Source organism: Pavona decussata, unplaced genomic scaffold, assembly GCF_977016875.1.
Source record: "Pavona decussata unplaced genomic scaffold, jaPavDecu1.1 SCAFFOLD_386, whole genome shotgun sequence".
NCBI classification, from domain to species: Eukaryota; Metazoa; Cnidaria; class Anthozoa; order Scleractinia; family Agariciidae; genus Pavona; species Pavona decussata.
In genome coordinates, this window is record NW_028145758.1 from 2183514 (window position 1) to 2205896 (window position 22383).

General features: G+C 39.3%; 2 protein-coding genes and 1 non-coding gene across 5 annotated transcripts in view; 2 read left to right on the forward strand and 1 right to left on the reverse strand.

Moving 5' to 3' along the window:
- Positions 1-21958, forward strand: part of LOC146451618 (prestin-like) — a 37392-nt gene extending 15434 nt beyond the window's left edge. Inside the window, exon 18 of the transcript XR_014860007.1 lies at positions 21758-21958. The gene's annotated coding sequence lies outside the window, so the exon portion shown is untranslated. The remainder of the gene's footprint in view (positions 1-21757) is intronic.
- On the forward strand, positions 1706-20789 carry LOC146451620 (prestin-like). Of its 3 annotated transcripts, none has more exons than XM_085099033.1 (17): positions 1706-2060; positions 7591-7701; positions 8054-8256; positions 8746-8910; positions 9828-9980; positions 11630-11712; positions 11870-12017; positions 12764-12874; positions 14136-14213; positions 15071-15166; positions 15841-15947; positions 16280-16349; positions 16984-17214; positions 17753-17893; positions 18919-18973; positions 19825-19949; positions 20674-20789. In XM_085099033.1, the coding sequence occupies exons 1-17, from the start codon at positions 1748-1750 to the stop codon at positions 20710-20712; spliced, it is 2229 nt and encodes a 742-aa protein (XP_084955159.1). In that variant the 5' UTR covers positions 1706-1747; the 3' UTR covers positions 20713-20789. The 3 variants fall into 3 exon arrangements, with proteins under 3 accessions (XP_084955159.1, XP_084955161.1, XP_084955162.1); XM_085099035.1 differs by lacking the exon at positions 1706-2060 and adding an exon at positions 6678-7232; XM_085099036.1 differs by lacking the exon at positions 1706-2060 and adding an exon at positions 7217-7352.
- Positions 18523-18643, reverse strand: LOC146451621 (U5 spliceosomal RNA). The gene has a single exon (XR_014860022.1). It is a non-coding gene; the product is annotated as a U5 spliceosomal RNA (small nuclear RNA).
- Positions 21959-22383: the final 425 nt, after the last annotated feature.

A 22383-nucleotide genomic window follows, 5' to 3' on the forward strand; every position in this document is an offset into this window, starting at 1 on the left:
TTCGTTTCTGTTCGTCGTTTCTTTCTTTTGTTCTTGCTCTAAGTATGTGATAGAGTTTGCTATAAAGTACGTACCAAAGAACGTTCTTTAATATCATCGTACAGCTCAGTTTCCTTGACCTGTCCAAGTGTGAAGTAACTCGATTTGAAAACAGAAAAGCATGAACTTCAATTCAGTTTTATTGGAAATCAATCAATCAATCAATCAATCAATCAATCAATCAATCAATCAATCAATCAATCAATCAATCAATGTTTATTGTCAATAAATAAATAAATAGCATGAGTGGCTTTCTTGCCCCACAAAGTATCTACAGCAAGTTGAGGCAGCGCAAGACGAACACAAGAAAATGACAAATACAAACTAAAAGTTTTACATAGTAATACTTAATATACAGATCATAATTGAATCTCGTATTGATTGATGATTACTAAGTGTTGTTGGTTTCACGAGAATGCTAGTCAGTTGACCTTTTTCGCATTTTTTACTGCATTTTTGCCCCTTCGAAAACGAAAGGAATTAGTTCCAGTTACGACATTTTACCGAATTTTACCCTTAAAAGAAAACTTCATGACTTTCTTTAGGACTAAATCCGAATTTTTGAGGAGATTAAGACCTTCCGAACAGATATCCACCAAAATGAAAGGCTGGGTGCCCCTGATGTCTCTCTTCCCCCCCCCCCCCCACCCCCCACCCCCGAGAGAGCTTGATCGCAAGCTACTGATGTCAGATGCGCCGGCATCATTAGGTGGTCCTGGGTCATTAATTTTGAATGATAATGCGGTCCCATTTACTATATACCGAGTTACTAAACCAGTTGAAAACGAAAATAAATAAGTAAAGAAATTAGTAAGCACGGCTTTGCAACAGGGGATTTTGGGGGATTTAGATCCGTAGCTGAGCGAAAGGTGCCCGCTACCTTCTGGGATATTTTACCCTGATAAAGTAGACAAGATTTTTTTTTAAAAAGAACATTGTGTTTAGATAGATCTTGATACAGTCAGTGAACTCAAAATTAAAAGCTTTCACTGAAGAGTAGTTGTCATACATACATAAAACTTAATTTTAATTTTTCATTTCACGATCTGTTCCGGTTCGTAAGCTGCCTGAAGTTTACAGCAGTTTTCAAGTTGATGACACCTTCCCAGGGAACATAGACCCATTACCTGAATTTATGAGCTTCTGTTCGGTTTCGGGAATTATCGTAGCCAACCATATTTCGCTCTCGGAAACAGCATATTTCGTCTTCTCGAAGATAACAGGAATTAATTTTCCCATGTTTCTAAATTTTCCCAGCCAGACACTGGAAAAGGCCGAATTTCTGAGGAGTAATTCGGGCCCTCCGAACGGATATTCACGAAAACGAACTGTTGAATGTCACTTGGAAGCAATCGCAGGTAGTCACGCCAGAGGGCAATTCAGTCGGCAGTAAAAGTACTGAATATGTGTAGCTCTTCTGCATCCTTAACGCCAAATGAGCTTTTAAAACGTAGTTAAAATTACCTTAATTTTAACGGCAAACCAGGGGGTAAATAGGGTGTCATACATCTTGTATTTAGACAGTTACATGGTTGAAAGCAAAGGAGGTATTGTTAATTGGCCCAATAAAACATCTTTGTTTCGACAGACAATGACTGTACAGAAAAACCAGCTGGATTTACATACGGAATTGGTCGTCACTCATTGAGCCGGCTGATATTTTCCGTGACTTGTTTGCTCTTCAACCAATTTGTTCTAACAAGCCAAAATGGCCGAAGAGGTTTTTAATTATAACGAAAAACCTGATATAAATATCGTGAGGAAAGTTTACGACGAATTACACCTAACTACAACTCATCGTCGTTCAAGCCAGTTCACGGAATCATCTGACGGAAATATTTCTTTTCGGCAGGATGTTTACACAAAACTGGCTTCGTGTTCCTGTTCTTGGGAAAGATTTTCTCAGTTCTGTTTTCGGCTGGCGCCGATCCTTCAATGGTTGCCAAAGTACAGCGTGAAGAATGATTTGTTGGCCGACATAACCGGCGGAGTTACCGTGGGGATAATGCATATTCCACAAGGTAAAATGCTCTAAAAGCCTTTATATCCCGAAATTACATAACCAAACAAAAAAGCCTTTGAAAAGAGAGTAAAAAAATGTCTGTTTACTATATATTTGACTAAAACATTTTGGGTCATTTGCAATATTTGTAAACGGCGGTTTTTTCACAAACACCTGTTTACTGCTTCCGGAAAGTAAACGCACTAAAATCAACAGAATTTTTAGTCATACTTTGAGAAATCTGAAAATTCTGTAAGGTTTAATGAACTTAATATCATAGAACTGAACAAATAAACATGCTAAATGCTAAAAAAGCCAAAATCCTTCTGTGGATCAAGGATCGTTGTTGTTTTTTTTTCCCGCGTAATTATCATGTTTAAGTTGCTATAGTAAGTTGGTACAGAAGGGATTAGTCTAATATTGATTCATAAATTTTTACCACACGCAAGCAGGACCCACGCAGGGGTAATCTTATCGAAAGTGATAAAAATCAAATGGCAAATTTATAAATCAAATCACTCAATTCAGTATCAAGAGTAGCTAGAAGTAGTATCATTTTTCTTGGTATATGAAAACTGAGTGACAAAAATCAAGTTGGCAAAATTAAATGATAAAACGGACGCCTGAATTAATCCAACACACGCATTTTGAACGAAAAACATAGAACGCACGTGATAGGGACACTGAAGACATGAAAGATAAAACGCAAAGAACTGGTATACTTAACGAGCATAAAAAAATAATAATAATAAATAATAATAATAATGATGATAATAAAATATACGATGATTCTCTGAGTTGTGCGGTTTGATTTATTAATTTGCCGACTTGATATTTTGTTACTTTCGGCGAAGCGTAACAGCAGAATTCAATTCAATTTCGAGAGGTCTGTAAATTGTGAAGATTTATGAACTTCATATCATAGAAGAAGAGCCAAAAAAAAAAAAAAAAGATAATAAATAAACAAAATAACTGTGTGGACATAATTGTTTAGACGTAAACCGTTTATTTGCACGCCCGCATAATTATTTTCCCTCGTTAAAAGCGGAACAGTTAAGTTGCTAAAAAAAAATATTAATAAGTTCTGATATAGACTTTGAATCGGTCCATTAGTTTCAGAGTTATCATACGCAAGTAGGAAACTCTTTGATATTGTTGAGTCATAACTGATGCTGACGTGTTGAAAGGTCATTACAAAACAATAACTCTGTCAACTACATTGCACGATAGGCCTTGGCATCGATAAATTAAAAAAAAAAAACCCGAAAGTTTTGGCAGCAAAAACCCAAACAGATTGCAAGATAACACAAATCGGTGCTTTTATCAGGTCGTAATTCTCGGAGTCTCGATGGCCACGGTCCATAACAGAGTATTTTGTTGGCAATAGAATGGCAAAGGCTCTTATTCTGTGTCAACTCATTATCTCCTTTTATTGCGGACACCCTCGGGGCCGCGAGTTAGTGTCCTTAATTTCAGTCAAACGTCTGTAGTTTATCTTTGTCGGGGATTTAGTTGCTGTCCGTATTATCGGGATGTCCGTAATAAAGAGGTGTCCGCAAGGCGAGAGTTGACTGCCCATCCTTTACAGTTTAATTGAGTGAAGACCAAACGTTCTTTTAAAAATGCCAAAGTGCAAACGAAGAGAAATGCTCCATTCTAAAATCTTTCATCAACTTATGCTGTTAAAAATCCGTCTTAAATTTCTAAGTGTATGCTCAGAGTGTTTTGTTGATGAGCTGATCTCTCATAAAATTCGTAAACATCCTGGGGGAGGGGAGGGGAGGGGAGGGGGGGCAAACGCATTTGTCAGTAACGGTATCCGGCTCGTATGCGGCCCCGCGAGTGTCTCACATTATCTTATAAATAATAATAATAATAATAATAATAATAATAAGAATAATAATAATAATAATAATAATAATAATAATAATAATAATAATAATAATAATAATAATAATTTATTTCTGGCGCATTACATTAAAATCTCAATGCTCTTGCAATGTACAACAATTTAAGAAATACGACATCAACAAAAGCAAATTTGATAAAAGTAGATAAAACAAATTAATGACATACAAAGAAAGACAAGATACTAAAGTTCATTATTAAATAAAACCGTTTAAAGCCTACTCAACTGATGGGGCCCTCCACACATCAAGAGGGAGACTGCTTGTCTGTGCAGCCGCAGGTGGTCATTAAATCAAACTAATTGCAGGGATGACCGTGCGTCAGTCTTCTTTCTACTTCAACGTCTTGCTACATAATATTGGACCATATACTTGAATTCCACTTATACAGTCATACAGAAACAAGTTAATTAGAAGTGAAACCTTTTACGAGTGTCGGAAAAAATTCTTGTGAGCATCGGAATCGATGGGATCGCAAACTTAGTGTTGATATCGAAACACCCTGGCTAATAATAAAAGAGTTAAATAGATAAATATGAGAAAACCTAGACTACTTATAGAAAATCCCACCGCATTTCGTCGATGTTTTCCCCGGTTCAAATTCACCCGCAGGATTTAATAGATTTTCAACCAAGTTGGCGCCACTGTTTCATTGAAAAAAGAAAAACCCCTCAGGCACAATTCCAAACAGTTAATAGATATGCTTTTCAAAATATAGCTGCTATAAAAGGAAGGTAAAGTCGCACTTCGAACTAAATGGCTCACACAACGGCTGGAGTTTAACCCAGCTCAATTCTGCCGTATAAAGTAGCTAGGAATATTACTACTCCTCCCTGAACTGAACGGGATGATGATGCATTGTCGCTTAATGTTAAACCCATCGCAGGGTTACCCCCAGCAGTATGTCGCCGGTACTCATTTATTCAGCAAGGTTAAGAGAGGGTATTTGGAACAATGTTTCTTTCCGACCCGCTAACCACTACACACAGTGACCTACGTAGCATGAGTGAAATCGAAGTATGCCTTCCATGCCAAATTATAATATTGTTTTGAAAAGATCAACTCCACACCAGAAAAACCGTACGTTGCGAGCCTTCTTAAAGGTTGGTTTTCACTAGGACATAAGTATAAGCATAAAGATAAACAAGTGAGACCACTAGCTACATAAGCATAAGGGAAGATGTACGCGCAGAATTAAAACCATTTTGTGATGGAATTCTCGATACCAGCGCCCCTCGATGCATATGTTAAGCAAGATGGCGGACGAAACGGTTGACTACCTTGTGCTTGTGCTTATGTCGTCCCCATTCTCATTAGTGAAAACTGCAACATAAGCGTAAGCATACGAACGAGAAAAACGAACGCCTTCATTCATCTTGTGCTTATGCTTATGCCGCAGGTGTCGAGTTCTCACTTGCTTAAGCCGTGTTTGTGCTTATGCTTATGTCCTAAACCAGGCTTAAGCGACTTAAGCTGCTACTCACAGAAGAATATTGATCAGTTCTCATATTAACTTTGAATCGGTCAGTAGCTTTTGCCGCCGGCGCGGAAGCAGGTGTATGCTCACTGAAAGTGACAAAAAAATCAAAACACAGAAGATTAAACAACGTAACTGATCAAATCACATAATGTCAGGTTGCGCACAAGAAGCATCCGGCCCAGTTTTACTCGCCAAGTATGTTAACCAAATTCTATGCATTTTTTATTTCATTTGTTCATATCTTCAGGGTTCTTACCAAAGATTGTGTTTCGTGCTTTTCGTTTAGAATCAAATCGTTCATATCTTCAGAATTCTTACCAAGGATTAAGTTCGATGCTTTTCGTTTAAGTCAAGTCGTTCATATCTTCAGAGTTCTTTAGTTACCAAAGCCGGATTATGTTCGCTTTTCGCGCATTCAAATTGCGCGTTTTATAAATCGCGAAACATAAAGAGAGACGACAGCTTTTGATCAATTCTGCTTCACGTAGGAACTAATCTAGTATACATTTTTTATTTTATCTGTTCATATCTCCAGAGTTCTTACCACTTGCATTTTACTGAAGGTTAAGCTCGATGTTTTTTTTTATTATAAATCATGAAGAGAGGTACTGTCTCACGTATGGACTAATTCTTGTAAAGAAAGCTATGCCGTTTTGAGGCGCCTTCGTTCTAATTTTTTTCATCTCATTAACTTGTGCAGTTTGACTAAAATACTTAAAGGACGGTGCCTACTAATACCGAAGTATTTTTGCGCAGTTTCATGAGTATGTGGGAAAAGCAGATCTCAGCAAGGGCTGTTGGAATCCAAAAAGAAAATTGAGGGTAACCACGTATTTTTTTAGAAATAATTAAGCATCTGGAGCTCGTATTTTTCCGAGTATCATGAAATTATTCTAAAAAGTAGTAAAATACAAAGCAATGTATGGCGTCCTCTTTCCAAATTGAAGCTTTATTTTCTAAAAAATGTATGGTTACCCCCAATTTTCTTTCTTTCTCCGCGTAGTTTTAAACCGCGCAAAAATATCCCTGTATTATTAGGCAACATCCATAGAAAATCTGAGTATCTTGAAATCCACTCATCACAAATAATTTGTTCAAAACAAAAAGAAACCAAACTCATTTCCAGTATCTAAAAAAACTTCTGGTACCAGAATCGATGGTATCGCAAACTTGGTATCGATATCCAACTACCCCGTAACAGAAGGTTGACCGGAAGTAATGACATTTGCGTGACTATTGGGTTCAAGAAGATCGTTTAACGTTTCGTTTGCAATATTATTTTCCCTCTCCACTCTTTATGCTATGTTGGTTTTGGTTCCCTCGGCGTTTTTCGCTCGCTGTCGCCACTTCGTCGCCCACATTTGCGACTTTGTCGCTTAAAGAAGTCGACTTCAGTGTGGCAAGGCTAGTTTCAAGGGGAAAGTTTCTGAACCGGTCACCTGAACAACACATGACAAACTCAACGACGAAGGAAGTGTTTAGTGAAACGATTTGTTATGCGAAATGGAAGGAGCTTCTATTTCCCACGAAACACCCGACATAAGAATCGAGCGGAAAGTCTATGATGTGTCTGACCTGGGCACAGTTCATGGCCGCGCCGCAGAGTCATTTATAGTCAAAATTACACGCTGTTTACACAAACTGTCAAAGCCGTTTTCATGCTCCTGGTTTATGGATGGAATTTATCGAGTCGTCATGAAGCGCGCTCCGATCCTTCAATGGCTGCCGAAATACAGCGTAAAGGAAGATTTGTTGGCTGATATAACCGGAGGTGTAACTGTGGCAGTCATGCATGTTCCTCTAGGTAATATGATTTGTTGTTACATCTCAATACAAAATTTATCGTGATAGCACGTATCGCTGTTTCGAGCTGCTGTGAACAAGCATCGTCACCAAGCCAGAGAATGAGTGAAAGCCCTGAAACGTAAGTATAAGATAACGGAAAATGTTTTTCAAGAGTCTTACGGAATTCAAGGTTACCGTATACCTTCCGAGGTGTCTTGCGTCCAAACGATGTAGCGCGTCCGGTTTAAACTGTAGATACCTAAACCCCGTATCAAATTAAAGCTTATAGAGCTGGCTATCAAACTATACCAATAATTTTGGTCCGGTTTTGACTGTATAATTAAAATTGTGGAATTTTGTTGTGTTTTTTTTTCCAGGTCTCGCGTTCGCTATGTTGGCGACCCTTCCCCCTGTTACTGGTCTTTACACTGCTCTAATTCCAGTCTTGCTTTATATGATCATGGGTACATCAAGACATTTGTCTGTAGGTAAGTTGTTGTTATGAAACTTTAGTAATTCAACAAATTTTCCCCGTTTGCGCACCCAACAAGCGTATCAGTAATAACAACAACATTAGGCCACCGTTAAGTGATTCGAGTGTTAGCCCTTCACCAGAGCGAACGAACAAAGAACGAAGGGCTAACGTTCAAAAGGTCAGCATTTGAATCTCTTTTCCTGTGAGGCTTCAAAATGGGCGCGCGTATTTTACTCTTTTACTAGTTTTAAGGCCTCACGGCCGAGTCAACCTTTTATTTGTGGATCATGTTGCTACCTTTTCCTGTTCTTACTTTAAAATTTTATTTTCATCTGTGAATTTCTTTTTCTTTGTTCACGTGACAGGTAGTTTTGCTGTGATTTGTTTGATGGTGGCACAGGTTTGTGAGAGAGAAGTGGGCTCACTCATATTAGAGCCTAGTCCTACTCCTGGAAATGGCTCGAGCACCAGTCCTCCCCCAGATACTACTAACAGTCTCTGGACACCAGTTGATGCAATCAAACTGGAAATCGCTGTTTCCCTATCGATGCTTGTCGGCATTATTCAGGTAATCCAAGGCCTTTCTTAATTTTCAAACATTAGATGAAGTAGTATTTTAATCACCAATTTATATTTCCTAAAATTTTCACTGTAACTTTATTTTATATTTTTCCAAACGAGATTTAGCCTTCAAATACACATTTACTTCAACACGTGCCTGCAAGAGAAGGACTCTCTTAATAGTGGAGAAATTGCTGGAGTAGTGAAAGTTGAACGTGGAAACATCTTCTGCGAATTATATTGGCATCCAATCAGTACAAGCAAGAAACAATATCTGTTCGTGCGAGCATGCGTATTCAATTTGACGCTCTTTCATTGCGTTGACGTTCATATTTGCACATGCGTATCTCTCGTATCTCGGTAATCCTGTCTGCACGCGCTAACCAGTTCAAGCGAGAATCTCGGCCGATCGTTTAGTTTAAGCGTCCATTAACTATCCTTTTCAGAGCTTACTGAACGAGTCACTAACTGCCATAATTCGTTGTGTTATTGCTAGATGTTGATGGGAGCAGCTCGCCTTGGTTTTGTGGCCACATTCCTGTCAGATCCACTTATCAGCGGCTTTACTACAGGGTCAGCGGTCCTGGTTGTAATTAGTCAACTGAAGCATATTCTTGGACTCAAAATACCGCAGATCTCAGGACCACTTGCTGCACCCAAGGTGACCTTGGATAAGATTGCTTTAATTTTAAATCAAAGAATTTTTTAATTCGGCTCTCCTGTTTAACTCACTGAGGATTTTTAAATTCTTGATAAGGGATTACATTTTCAAATATATTTAACAACCAACTAAATTTATACTTTGAGGACACGTACCGAAGTTTTTAAAAAATATTTTGCCAAAAATGTTAATATTCGGGTACGTGCGTGTAATTCAAAGGGGGATAATTTTAGGAAAACAGTCTTTCTTGGTTGTGCAAGCATTGCGTCTTTTTTTTAATTATAAGGCAAGGCTGCGTTCATTTTTCTTGACCATTATTATATAAATATTATAAGTTAATTAGTGATTTCTTTAGATGCACATTTAAGTTGGCTTATTGTCCTCTTTCGTTAGTGTAAATAAGCAGCATGCAGCCAACTCGATAGCTCTGCTACTTTGGCTGTTGTACACTGATTCCTTTTGATTATATAAAGCTTTATCTGCTTTTGTTATTCTTTTTTGATTCATTCATCCATCCATCCATCCATCCATCCATCCATCCATCCGTCCGTCCGTCCGTCCGTCCGTCCGTCCGTCCGTCCGTCCATCCGTCCGTCCGTCCATCCATCCATCCATTCCTTCGTTCGTTCTTTCTTTCTTTCTTTCTTTCTTTCTTTCTTTCTTTCTTTCTTTCTTTCTTTCTTTCTTTCTTTCTTTCTTTCTTTCTTTCTTTCTTTCTTTCTTTCTTTCTTTTCTTCTTCCTTTATTGAAAAAGTTTATTACCCGAGTAGTTCGAAAACAACAGTAACAACTACCACTATGTTTCCGGCCAATCATGCACCTTAAGGCGAATAATTATAACGCCTTGACTAGCTATATACTCCTGGATTGTCTAAGGATGTCCCGCAAATCAGTGACTGTATTTGTTGTTTTTTCAGGTCGCCATCTACATGTTTAAGCACATTACTTCCTCTAACGTTGGAGCCATCATTACTGGTGTGCTCTGTCTAGTGGTATTGATTGGACTGAAGCAAGTGAATGAACGATTCAAAAGCAAACTTAAGGTTCCTATCCCGGCTGAACTGCTTGTGGTAATGTTTCCATTTTGATCGCTTGGCTTATTCTTTAATGAAATCAATCTCGCATCTAGAATCCTTGGGCTATTTGGCCAGCGGTTGGTCTTCAAGAGAGACTTTGGGGAATAAGGAAAAAATTTGATTTGCTGTCTGTAACGACTGGCATCGTTTTGCAGAATAATCCCCCAGAGTATCTTCTGACGACCAACCACTGGCCAAGAGCCCTGAAAATTCTGAATACGAGATTTCATCAGTTCGATTTCCGCTGCTTTCTCGTGTCCAGGATTCCACCAGCGGCTCATTTTCCTGAACAGCGCTGGGCCTGGTTATCAAAAGGTGACGTATCCTAGGTCAAGTCATACCCAAGACATTAGAAAAAATAAGTTGGAAATGATCACAGGCGCCCAACAAGACTACTTAAGCAAAACACTTCAAATGCTAACCCCTATATTCTCAAACCGAATATTTTTGTAAGCTAGCACATTTTGGTCTGCTCGGATTCTTAAATCACAAACGGAATCTTATTTGGCGGATTACCGAACTGCTGTTGGTTTTCAAGAATGCTAGCTGACCTTGTGTCACACTCAAAGGAGCAGTGTCACCGATATTTAGTGTGCCATTCAATAGCGAAAATACACATTTGTGTCGAAAGAAATGTTAAAATAATGGTTCAGTATTATTAACAATTACCCTACCAGTAGACACCAGCTATGATTTATTATCTTTTGCTGTGGATGGCTTGGATAGAAATGGATTGCAACTTGAAAGAATTGGCCAATTTTTTCAAGTTCTTCCACCGTGTTTTGGACAAATTGCTAAAACCTGATTTATAAATTGTTCTTTATTTGAAAAATCACTTAATATTTTCCTAACGGTGCTGTATGCATAATTTCATTTTAGAGAAAAGGTTCTATGTTAAATATATGAGTAGCTTTGATTAAAATACAGCAAACTCTTGGTGACAGTTCCCCTTCTAACACAAAAGGGATTAGCTTTTCAAAGTTACGAAAGTTAGAGGTGACATTTCACTAAAGAGAATGCTACTTCCAAATTTCTGAGGTGGATAGTCACGAACAGATATTTCCCCGTAACGAATCGAACCCTTGGGTGCTCCTGAAAACAGTTTGGTCCACCCCCAAGTAGGACGCTGTTTTTTTCTCTCTTTTGCCAAAAGCTGGAGCTGTTCTGTTTTGTTTCTCTTTTCTCCGTTCAGTCGCTTTCCACGCGAAATCTGACGAAATAACCACTGGAGTGGACAAATAGTCGACGAATAGTCAAATGGCTTGAAGGGTATAAGGAAACTCGCATATTTGAACTGCGGATGTAAGAATTAACTTGGAAGGCTTTCTTATCGCAGCTGCTTACGTTGCGCACATAACTGCGATGATCTCTCACTTATTAACTTTTTCATCCGCAGTTCAAATATATGAGTTTCATATATTTCACTTTCAGTTCTACGGGTATAATACGACTTTACAATATGACCAGTTTCCAGTTGGCTTGATAGCTCAATTGGTAAAGCACTGCGTGGAGTCGCAGAGGCCATGAATTGTTTTCAAGCCTGAAGTTTTTCAGGTCCAGTTTTGGCAGTTGCTTCAGTTATTGCGATGGTTTTTCGTTTATTAATCTGACAGTAGTTCTGTTCCTTTGATTTTTTTTTCAAGGTTGTTGTAGGAACTGCAATTTCATACGGAGCAGCAATAAATGAAAACTTCGCAGTCTCTATTTTAGGAAAAATACCCAAGGGGTAAGTTTTTTGTTTTTCTTGTCTACAGGGCCTTGGTCATTCCAAGATTTCAGGACGTCATGCTTTAAAAAAGGAAAAATAGTCTTTTCTCCCGATTTTCCACAGATTAGTGATTGGAGCTGACAGGATCTGTTTGTTATTTATGTTGTCATTTCAGACTACCCCCTCTAAGCCTGCCTAATTTTTCTCTGATGACGAAGATCTTCCCAGACGCCTTTGTAATCGCAGTGGTTATCTTTGCCACAAACATTTCGCTGGCGAAAATGTTTGGTAAAAAACGTGGCTATTCAGTGGATCCCAACCAGGTTTGTATGACAAACTCACAATTACAACAGGACATCAAATAATGAGAATGATGTGTTGTTCAGTGAATGACACAGGCATACTCAGAAAATGGAAATCCAAGTGCTCCTATCAGGAGTCGAACCTAAGACCTTCCGATTACTAGTTCGGGTGCTCTACCACTGAGCTACAGGAGACTCGTGGGAGCTAAGGCCATTAAACTAGGTTCATGTGACAAATATCCTGCATACTGCTAGGATTTGAATTTCAATGTGTGGCATATGCGCAATGGAATAAATGTGATGGTATATATGATGATATCAAATAATGTTTGTGGCCCATGAAGAAGGGTGTGTACATGCCCACGGCTGTTATCACTGAAATGATTTATGATTCTGTTATTTTACACTGTTTTAGGTTATTTTTCACGCTACGTTAAACTAATGGTGTTGCTACGCTGCTTTGTCACGCTATTTATTTTTCTACAACTTACCGTCTTCTGGGACCGGGGCAGGGCACAACTCCCAGAATATTAAAGCTCTGACAATGAAGCTTAAAGAGCAGATAGAACGTCCAAAGACATTTTCATTGAAGTTCGCAACGGGAAGTGATGACGTCACGTGATGTGAGAATTACATCAAGATTTCTAAACGAAGGCGATCTTGGATCCTCCATGTTGGAACCCTTTTCAGTAAAAATGCTTAAGTGCATAGGTGTATACCCAGTGTATTTCAACCAGCCTTCAAGTTTAATTCGTTTCAATTTTTAGGAGTTGATAGCTTATGGCGCAGGAAACGTCGCGGGATCATTCTTTTCTTGTTTTCCAATTTGCAATGCTCTGGCGCGAACTGTGGTCCAAGAGAACCTCGCCAACACACAGGTAACCATGGTAACATAAGAAAGGTCGCACATCATGGATCATCTTGTGTAATCCCCATTTTACCCTCGTAATATGCAAACGACTAGCGAAATTTAAAATTTTAGTGCTTTAAAAGGTCGCAAGGACATACAGTAAACATCCACATTTAAGAACTTACTTTTATCAAGGTCAGCCTGAATAAGTCTTCATATATTTATTGTAAGGTTCTTATAAAACAGGTGTCTAAAATGACAAATTTCAGCCTGGAGGTTCTTAATCCACTTGTTCTTTTATGCGGGTGTTTACTGTACTGCAAGCCGAAAGCCAAGTACGTTTGCCGCCGGAAAGGAATTGAAAGAGGCAGTGCAGTTCTTTTTATTTCATTTGGCTTCTCGTTGAGAAAGAACGCGGTTTATTATATTAACAAGAGTGTTTTACTGGAAAATACACCACTCGTAAAATTCATTCGAAACTACATCCGGGACCCGAGTGGCGTATTTTCCATGTCCTCATTTGCGAGGATATTGATTACGTCATTTCCCGCTCTTTCATGGTTGTTTATGCAAACAGTCGGTGAAAAATGGCGAGCGAAATATATAATTTCGCGTTTATTGAACTACTTGGCAATTATTCCATTACGCTCAACTTTTACAACGTGGCCGACTATCCTGGAATAAAATTGGGTGGAACAGAGATGAATTAAGTTAAGACAGGATTGAATATTTCCCCGTTATGGGCTGCTCATGTTGTCCGCAAAACCTTGAAGTTGGTCATTTTATTTCGCGTTGTAGTATTGCCCATTTTATTTCGCGTTGTAGTATTGCCAAGAACGGCAAGTGGATACACCAAAGTTTATAATGCACTTTCACAGCGATTGTTTTTGCTCATTAAAGCTTTTGTTTAGTGACGTTCTCGTTGCCCTCGTCGTCGTCGTTACTAAAGGTCCCTTTTATCGATAACCCCACCCCCCCCCCCCTGCGCAATAATCCCTTGCGACCAAATAAACCTTCGCAAATGACGGCCTGAACCAATCTGAACTTTGGTAAACAGATGTAGCGGCGATCGGTTCCAAGCGCCGGTAAAGCGCCTTGGCCCAGAATCTATTTTGTTTGTTTCTTGTTGTTTGAAAAGAAAACACGTTTGCACGGTTTATTAAAAACCGGTTATAATAGGTTGTTGATCTAAAAGAAAGTTACATCGCCGACGTTGAATCCAAAGTCCTCTTAATGCTCGTGTAAAACACAGCTGATCCTGATATTTTTGTGACTTTATCTATCCACAGCTTTGCAGTATTGTTGTGGTCGTCTTGATTCTTATGGTCTTGCTGTTTATTGCTCCGCTTTTCTTCCATCTTCCCAAGGTAACTTAATATTGTAAAAGACGGAAAATAATTGATATAACTCTTTTAAGGTTTTCGTTTTCAGTAATACATTGCCCGATCATCCTTCTTGTAACAAATTTTGAAATTGTACTGACCCACGCTAAGAGAATGTTTGTGGGTTTCTTTCCACTGGTCTTCAGACATCTCCGATATCCGACAGCAGACTCAGATGTGCGCGAAGTTTGATGGAATGAGGCCCGTTCAGCCGACTAGATGCATGCCCGGGTCCGATTCGTGGGCACGGGCATTAGTCTGAACATAGCTTTTTGTATGGCCGATCAAAAATCTCAGTATCGAGCCTGGGCACGGGCATTACCTCAATGGGTAGCACTCGGGCACCGTTCCTTGGCACAGGCACTGTTCTGAACAGGATTTTGTTATTTCCTGTGCTTTTTCCCCATGTCGTCCTGCTATAAAGTGAACAAAATGGGGGGGGGGGGGGAAGGGGGGTGCTAGACTGACGAACGAGAACACGATTGCTCCCTGGGAACCAAGGAATCTGAACAACGTCCCTTTCATGGTTCGGGCACAGCGCTCTGGTACCTAGCCTGACCAGGGCCTTATGTTTCCTTTGACTTTAGATATATTGGCTCAAAATTCCCGCTGCCTTTTGTAACCACCATGTAGAGAATTATATTGTGGCAGACTGGCAGACAGACTTACCTAAGGCCATACGATGGGATGGAACCAGTGATTTGTTGAACAGTATAGAGAAAAATGTACAGGGACAGAAACTGCTATTCAAAAACAAAATAAAAAAAATAATAATAAAAAAACAAAAAATTCTAATATCATTTACAGTATATTAATTAACGGTGTTTTCTATCCCGTTGCAGGCCATTCTAGCTGCAGTTGTGATAGCTAATCTTATTGGTCTCCTAAGGCAGTTTTCGAGGTTACGAGATTTGTGGAGAATACATAAACCTGATGCGGTGAGATGGATTTCAAATGAAAACAGTCTCTTTATTTTCTCATGTAAGATCGAGCGAGTGCAAGAAAAACAAATCGCAAAGGAAGCTTTTTCCGACAACCTCGTTCCCAAGGCTTTTCCCGTGTAAATTGGGAGGGGAAGCCCTGGGAACGAGGATTGTTTTCTGAGTCACTGTAAGCATTTTGTGACAGCGTTTCAGTAGGATATAGATTAAGATTAAGATTTTCCAGCAAGCGAACACGCGAACGCACGCGAAAGTAATGTATGACGGTTTTTTTTTTGCAAATCGGAAAATATGGTCTCTGAAAAATGCATATGACCCCCAATTTTCTTTTTGGATACTTTCTCCACAAAGTTTTAAACCGCGCAAAAATATCCCTTTATTAGTAGGCATCAGCCATAGGCCCATAGGCTGAACCCAAGTATCTCGAGATGCGCAGAACGTATGCGTAGTAACCAAAGTAGGCACCGTCCTTAAGATACATCTCAGCTTGGGATCGCTTCGTGAATCTAGCCCCAGGCTACTCAACTATCTGTCTTAGCATGCATGGTGTCTAAAGTATTATTTGTATGTTCAATTGACAGTCTAGATGATATATATCTATTTACGTGTTTCGGTTAGTATTTTCGTTTGTAGGTTGTGTGGTTTTTAACTTGTTTTGGCGTCGTTTGTAGGTTGTGTGGTTTTTAACTTGTTTTGGCGTCATACTGATGGGAGTGGATGTAGGACTTGGAATAGGAGTGATTTGTGCATTGTTTGCAGTAGTGTTCATTCTTTCCAGGTAAAAACAAGTTGCTTTTCTGTCTCATTTGTGTCAATGTATGAATGCATGTACTAATCCATCAATCACTCCGTCCGTCCGTCCGTCCTTCCGTCAGTCAGTCAGTCAGTCAGTCAGTCAGTCAACCAACCAACTGACCAACCGACCGACCGTACGACCATCCAACCAACCAACCAATCAAAAATCAGGCAGTCAGTTGGTCGGTACGTCAGTCGGTGAGTCACTCCAAAAAATTCGATGTGAGTCCGAATTTTTCGTCTAGTCAGTTTTACACAAGGAGGAATGAAATTGACAAGTCTTATCGATGAACGTTTGTGCTTTTCTGTTTTCAGGTCGAGTTATTCCATTCTTGGGCGGGTGAAGGAGACTGAACTCTACCGTGATATAAAACAATGTCGTTTGGTAAGTGCTTTATGGCAAACTATTTTTTTTTACTTTCATGGCTTGTCTTAGTAGGGCAGCCAGTGTGTGCTAATGAGAGGTATGCTGGCGGGGGTTTCGTCTCTAACCAGATATTTATATATAACAAAAACAGACGGATCAAAGGGTCAGTGGAATCCAGAAAAATTCGCTTCCTGGTTGGGGGTTGAGTGACATTTCGTACCAACTCTGGATACTTTGCAGCAATGATGCAATCCACTGCAAGCATGACCGATAGCGAAAGTCGGCAGTTTACTGCCACTTTGTATGCCTTTAGGGCTACCTGCGGGTTCTCAAGTCGTTCAGTAATTTTATTATTTAATCAATAAAGTTGTCAGTGTTGTTGTTGTTTGAAGACGCGTGCGAGCGGTAAGTCACTGTCGGTTTAATCTCTGTCAAGACCTTCTCACTCTTAAGGAGAAAAAAGATTACGGCTGATTTTGGCTTTCTAATTGGTTACTGGAGAAATTGGCGCGAGTGTTTTTTTTTTACTTATCGTATTACATAGCAGTCAGTTTACTTTTGGCACTGACAATTGGTCACAATTGAAAACCGCTGTTAAATTTGTACTTTGAAACTCCGGGTCATTAAATGTTTTTGTCTATTCTTTTACAAGGCCTTTGAGGTCCCCGGAATAAAGGTGGTGAGGTTTGAGTCTACTTTGTACTTTGGTAATGTGGAGCGATTCAGAAATATGCTTGTTGCCATCACTGGGAAAGATCCCAGCATTAAGCAGGAGCCGCGAGTGGAACTCGCTGAAATAGCGGACTCTGACGAAAACGTAAAGCTTATTGAAAACGAGATTGGTGAGGATTACAGGAAAAATGGAGGGCTCGTTCCTAATGGGGTGAGTTGCAATTTAATGTGACTGGATTTAGCTGCAAAGACGGAGAGCTCGGATTAAAAATGAATATACCAGTAAACGCGAAAATATCTTTTAAAAACATTGTTGACGAGCGAGCTGAAAACCTCGGTTAATTTTTAATCGTGGATTAGCGTTAATCGGCTTTCGAACAACCGGGCCCTGACGATTTAAAACTATTGTAAAAATCTTTCCTAAGCTCTTGCAGTCCTTGCTCGTGAATTGTTTTTGGGCGAATTCGTTCGGTTTTTTTTTTACCAGAGGCAAATTCACTTGGCAAACAGTAGCTGTGTCACTTGTGTCTGCAACCTCGTTCCCAGATCTCGATGCGCTTATCAAGTGAACGGATGGTTGGGACCTAGCACGATAGCTCCAACCACCCATCTTCCCGATCTGCCTCAGTGGGTGACGCAATTGAATATGGCGGCACATTGACGTCACACCCAATTGCGCACCATGGGAAACTGGGGACGGGCGTCTATGTTTGTGAGTTAATTACTTGTGCGTATCTTAATTTGAACAGAAACTGATGTCTATGAAAATCACAAACGGCAAAGCTGTGGCAGTTGCAATTGAAGAGCCAAAGGAAAGCGTTCACACTGTTGTCATTGATGGTGGCAGCTTCACATTCATCGATTCTGTGGGCCTACACGCTCTACCGTCTGTGAGTATTTCAATAGATGGGTGCATGTATTAGGCATACTGTTTTTGTCTTCACGTCCTTAAGACGCAAGCGAAATAGTAAGCTTGGTTCTTACGCTTTAGGAATACACTTATCACTGGTTCCTATATACAGTGTGTAACATTTAAAATAAGCTTTTTTAAAACACCGCCGTTAATGTTTTCGGCCCCATCCCGCTAATGACCTGTGCCAATCAGTTTAAAACGCTCATCCAGGAACGCCTGTGTTACTGTTGGGATTGTTGGTGCGAAGGAGAAGTTTCGTCACGAGTTTAATCTCGTGGTTTTGTCGCCCTTCTTTGCGGTTTCGCTACATAATTCCGAGAAGACTTCGCCGCTATAAACTTAAACCCTTCGCACAATTAATACCGCTAGCTACGGGGACAGTGAGCGTACTCAACCTCTCTCCTGGCTCATTCCAATCGTTCTTTTGCTCAGTGCTAATTGACTGGAGCCGCATAGGTTGGAGTTTCTTTTTACTCCTTTGTAAAGAAAAGATTTGGTATATCGGTCGGTAGTTGTGTTCTCAACTGTTCAAGATCCTTTACTTGCAAAGTCGTAAAAAAAGAAATACAGTGGCTGTAAGAACTATTAACCTTCCTTGCAAATGGGAGCCCCGCCTTCCGGCAGGGCGACGAAAAATTGGTCTATAGACTCATTCAATTGTTCTCCTCCACGGAAATCTTTAGTAAAAGGCGAAAGATTTATGCGTGATGAAGGAAAACCAGAGTTAACTGGTGGTTGTTAAGACCCAGACTATGTTTGATGCGGTGTTCCAAACATTGTGGTGCAAGTTTACTTTTATCTTCAAGCACGCATGCGTACCAGCACTTCAGACTGCGTCCTTATATTTCAGACACAGTTTTTTTTTTATCTTTTTTGATATTTTCAGTAAATCAAAATAAATAAAGAATTGTATTTTTTAGATCTGTTTCCTCGATTGTCCCATCCTTTATCAGGTTCTTATTCATCGGCGTTGACTTTAAGCTTGATATTATTTTTTTCCAGTTAATTAAGGAGTTTAAAAAAGTTGGAGTCCATATATACTTGGCAGGTTGTTCATGTGAGTATCTTTATAACCTGCTTGTCGTTTATGACCTCTTGCACAATTTTGAGGGACGATTTCGTCGAGGCCACTCAGGAAAGATGCCCTCCTTCCTCACGACGAAATCTCTTCAAAAATTACTCTTGTTTACTTTTATTTTGCCTCAAACTGTTTGCCTTAGACAACACGCAGCAATGGCGCTGGTGCGACGCAGGGATAGTGGCCCGGCAAAACTATTAGAAGACCAACATCAAACTCCTGATACTCATTAGAAAGTTGAGTGCAGCGTGCAGAACAGGCGTTTTTTTTTTTTCAGGCGAGCGGAGGAAAGCACGCGGGGAACGCGGCGCGCGATACACGCGCGATGGGCCTCCGCACTCGCCTCGTGCTTGCCTCCGCTTGCCTGAAAAACGCAAAATAATAATAATAAAAAAAATAATAAAGTAATAATAATAATAATAATAATAATAATAATAATAATAATAATGATAACGCGTGTTCTGCAGGCTAGTTGAGTGTGTTGTTGGTTCTCCAAGGGTTTTTCTTCGATTTTCGTCTCTTCTCAAAATTCGAAATTTCTCCGTTAATTCTAATTCTATTCGAAATCCGAATCCCATGAGTTTATCAGTTTGGTTCGACGTTTGAACCGAGCCTTAGATCTGGTTCAAACGGCGAACCAACCTTTGTATTTACCGAAGCTAATGTAAACGAGCAAAAACTATTGTTTTGGCTAATTTGCTTTAGGTTCGGCGCATTTAACGTTGGATTTGTTTGGAAGTCCATTGTCGGTATAGGCGGCTTGACTTGACTTTGTCTCCCCTATGTCTCTCCAACGTATTTATTATTCACTTTCATCTGTTGCTTTTCAGCAAACATAATGAGCAAACTTGTGAGTCCGTCTGGAACGACTGCTACAGACACCATTGATAGTAAAGTGATGTTTCCGTCAGTACATGACGCTGTTATATCGGCTGTGCGGTCACGTGACTTTGCGGTATGCTCAAGATATTTGGTCGTTTACTTTACATTAGTTTTATTCTTGGAGTCCTCTATTCTTCCTTAGTAGAAATCTACTGGTGTTCTATCACGAATGCTGCTCTCTTATTGGCTACACTACTCACTATCTATTCTGTTGTAGATAGTGAGTAGAGTGAGTAGTGCCTGGCGTGACTTTATATCATTATTCAATAAAAACATGAACCTGCTGTTGTTATTAAGTTTTGAACGACTAGTAGATTTACACTAAAACAATCAGATTATTCGTTCTCAATTTCAATCGCGTAATAGTTGTTTCGGGCTTCGCCCTCATCAACTATTTAACAATTAGATTATGAGCTCGAGATTTCTATCGCGTGATAGTTGATGAGGGCGAAGCCCGAATCAACTATCACGCATAGAAATCGAGGGCGAATAATCTAATTGTTTTAGTATAAATCTACTAGTCGTTCAAAACTAAACAAGTAAATTATCTATTTCCTCATCGCAGACACTTCGAAAACGCGAAGAAGCGGGCGCCATTTTGTTGAAAATCGCTACTCACTATCTATCACAGAATAGATAGCGAGTAGCGTAGCCAATCAGAGAACGGCATTCGTGATAGAACACTAGTAGATTTATACTAACACGCGATAGAAATTTCGAGCTCTTAATCTAATTGTTAAATAGATTTGCCTGTCCTTCAGAACCACAAATGATATGATCCGTCTGTTTCCTTGCAGATTTGGGCAGAAGATGTGGAGAAAGAGACAGTTTTGTAATTTGACAGGCGTGCAATTCATTTCCCACGTACGATCCCCTGTCGCGACGACGGCGACAGCAAAGAGAACACCAGAAACAAGAATAGCAATTATTTCATTTATAACGAGACGGACAACACGAACATCTACTATTTTTCTGAACAGCTCTCTACAAATTCAGCTCAAGAACTTGATCCAGTCATCTTTGATTGATTACCAGGTTTTTGTAGCAAATAAAAAAAGTAGTAATAATACATGGGAGCTTGTTTTCTCAGAAAATCCGGTGCTTTTTTTCTTGAGAGTCCAGTATTTATACAAGGTTAAGAATTTCATTTTTTCCGTAAAGTCTCTTTTGCATATGAGATAAAGCAAAATTGAAATTTATATATCGTTTGTACTTTTTGATACGTATAGTCCTTTTTTGGCATTATTTATACCGACCGCCTATACCCGTGCGACCACCGTCTGTTATTTATGTAATTCCCACAGGGTGGTCAGTTTACACAGTCACTTTGAAGGATTCTCGTCGGAGCTAGAATTGAAAATTCTAAGAAAAGAATTCACGTCGGGCTTAGAATTGAAAATTAGGGATATGTATTGAGTACTAAGTACAATTATACTTTTGAGTATCAGTGAAGACGAAAAGAAAGACAAGTTTTTGATCAAGTCCGCAGGCAGACGAAAATTGTATATCCCGAAATGGAAAGAATGTTCTGAATAAATTTGTATTCGCATTTAACCATTTTTAGAGTAGTTTTCAATTGAGTGTGTCAAAAGGAATTTCACGTTTACTTTGGTTTTGCTTTACAACGTTTTGTGATTGGTTAAAACAGAACTCGCGCCACTTTCTCAACCAATGAGAAGCAAAATCAAAACCAATCCTATTTTGACCGCACTCGTTTTCCCGCGCTTGACGCCGGTTACATGAATTTGTTTCGAATTGTGATTGGTTCAATGTTATTATTTACGTCTTTTGTGATTGGTCGGAATAATAATTTTGTTTTTGGTTTTACGACACTTATAATTGAAAACTACTCTTTTCAGGGTAGTCTATTCAGCATTATAGGTCAGTATTTATAAAGTAGAGCCCTGAAGAAAAACAAAACAAAACAAAAAAACAAGAAACAAACAAACAGAACAATAGGTAAATAAAGCCTTTGTCACCATTCGTATATGTTCGTCGTTTCTGTCTTCTGTTTTTGCTCTAAGTATGTGATCGAGTTCGTCATAAAGTAAAGTAAAGTAAAATAATACTTTATTGAATCTCCCAGTCAGGGCTTTTCAGACCCAACGTAAATAAGCATATAAATAATTCATAAGTTTAAATATCCAATAAAATATCCAAGCGTTAAAGTCGTAATAATAGGTAAAAACATCAACAGGTAACTCTCCTAGCTGACAAGAAATGATTCAAAAAGAAATTCTCTAAGTTTCTTTTTGAAAGTACGCAGGCTGTCTACAGGAGTGACCTCACGTGGCAATGAGTTCCAGAGTTTAGTTACTCTATATAGAAAAGTTCGTTGACCTGCGGCCGATTGATAAGATGGAACATTAAGATAGTCTTTATTTCTTGTGTTACGATCGTGCCCATGAATATGCTTCAGTGAATCGCTGTTAGTCAAGTCAGAGGGCGATACAGTTGTAAAAGTATTGAATTTTTCTTCCGGATCCTCGAAGCCGGACCTTTTAAAA

Excerpts from the sequence above, each read along its gene's own strand:
- LOC146451620 (XM_085099033.1), top strand. The coding sequence starts at position 1,748 with ATGGCCGAAGAGGTTTTTAATTATAACGAAAAACCTGATATAAATATC. Across the intron at positions 15,948-16,279 it reads GTAGTGTTCATTCTTTCCAG|GTCGAGTTATTCCATTCTTG; the intron begins GTAAAAACAAGT and ends TTCTGTTTTCAG. Across the intron at positions 16,350-16,983 it reads ATATAAAACAATGTCGTTTG|GCCTTTGAGGTCCCCGGAAT; the intron begins GTAAGTGCTTTA and ends TTCTTTTACAAG.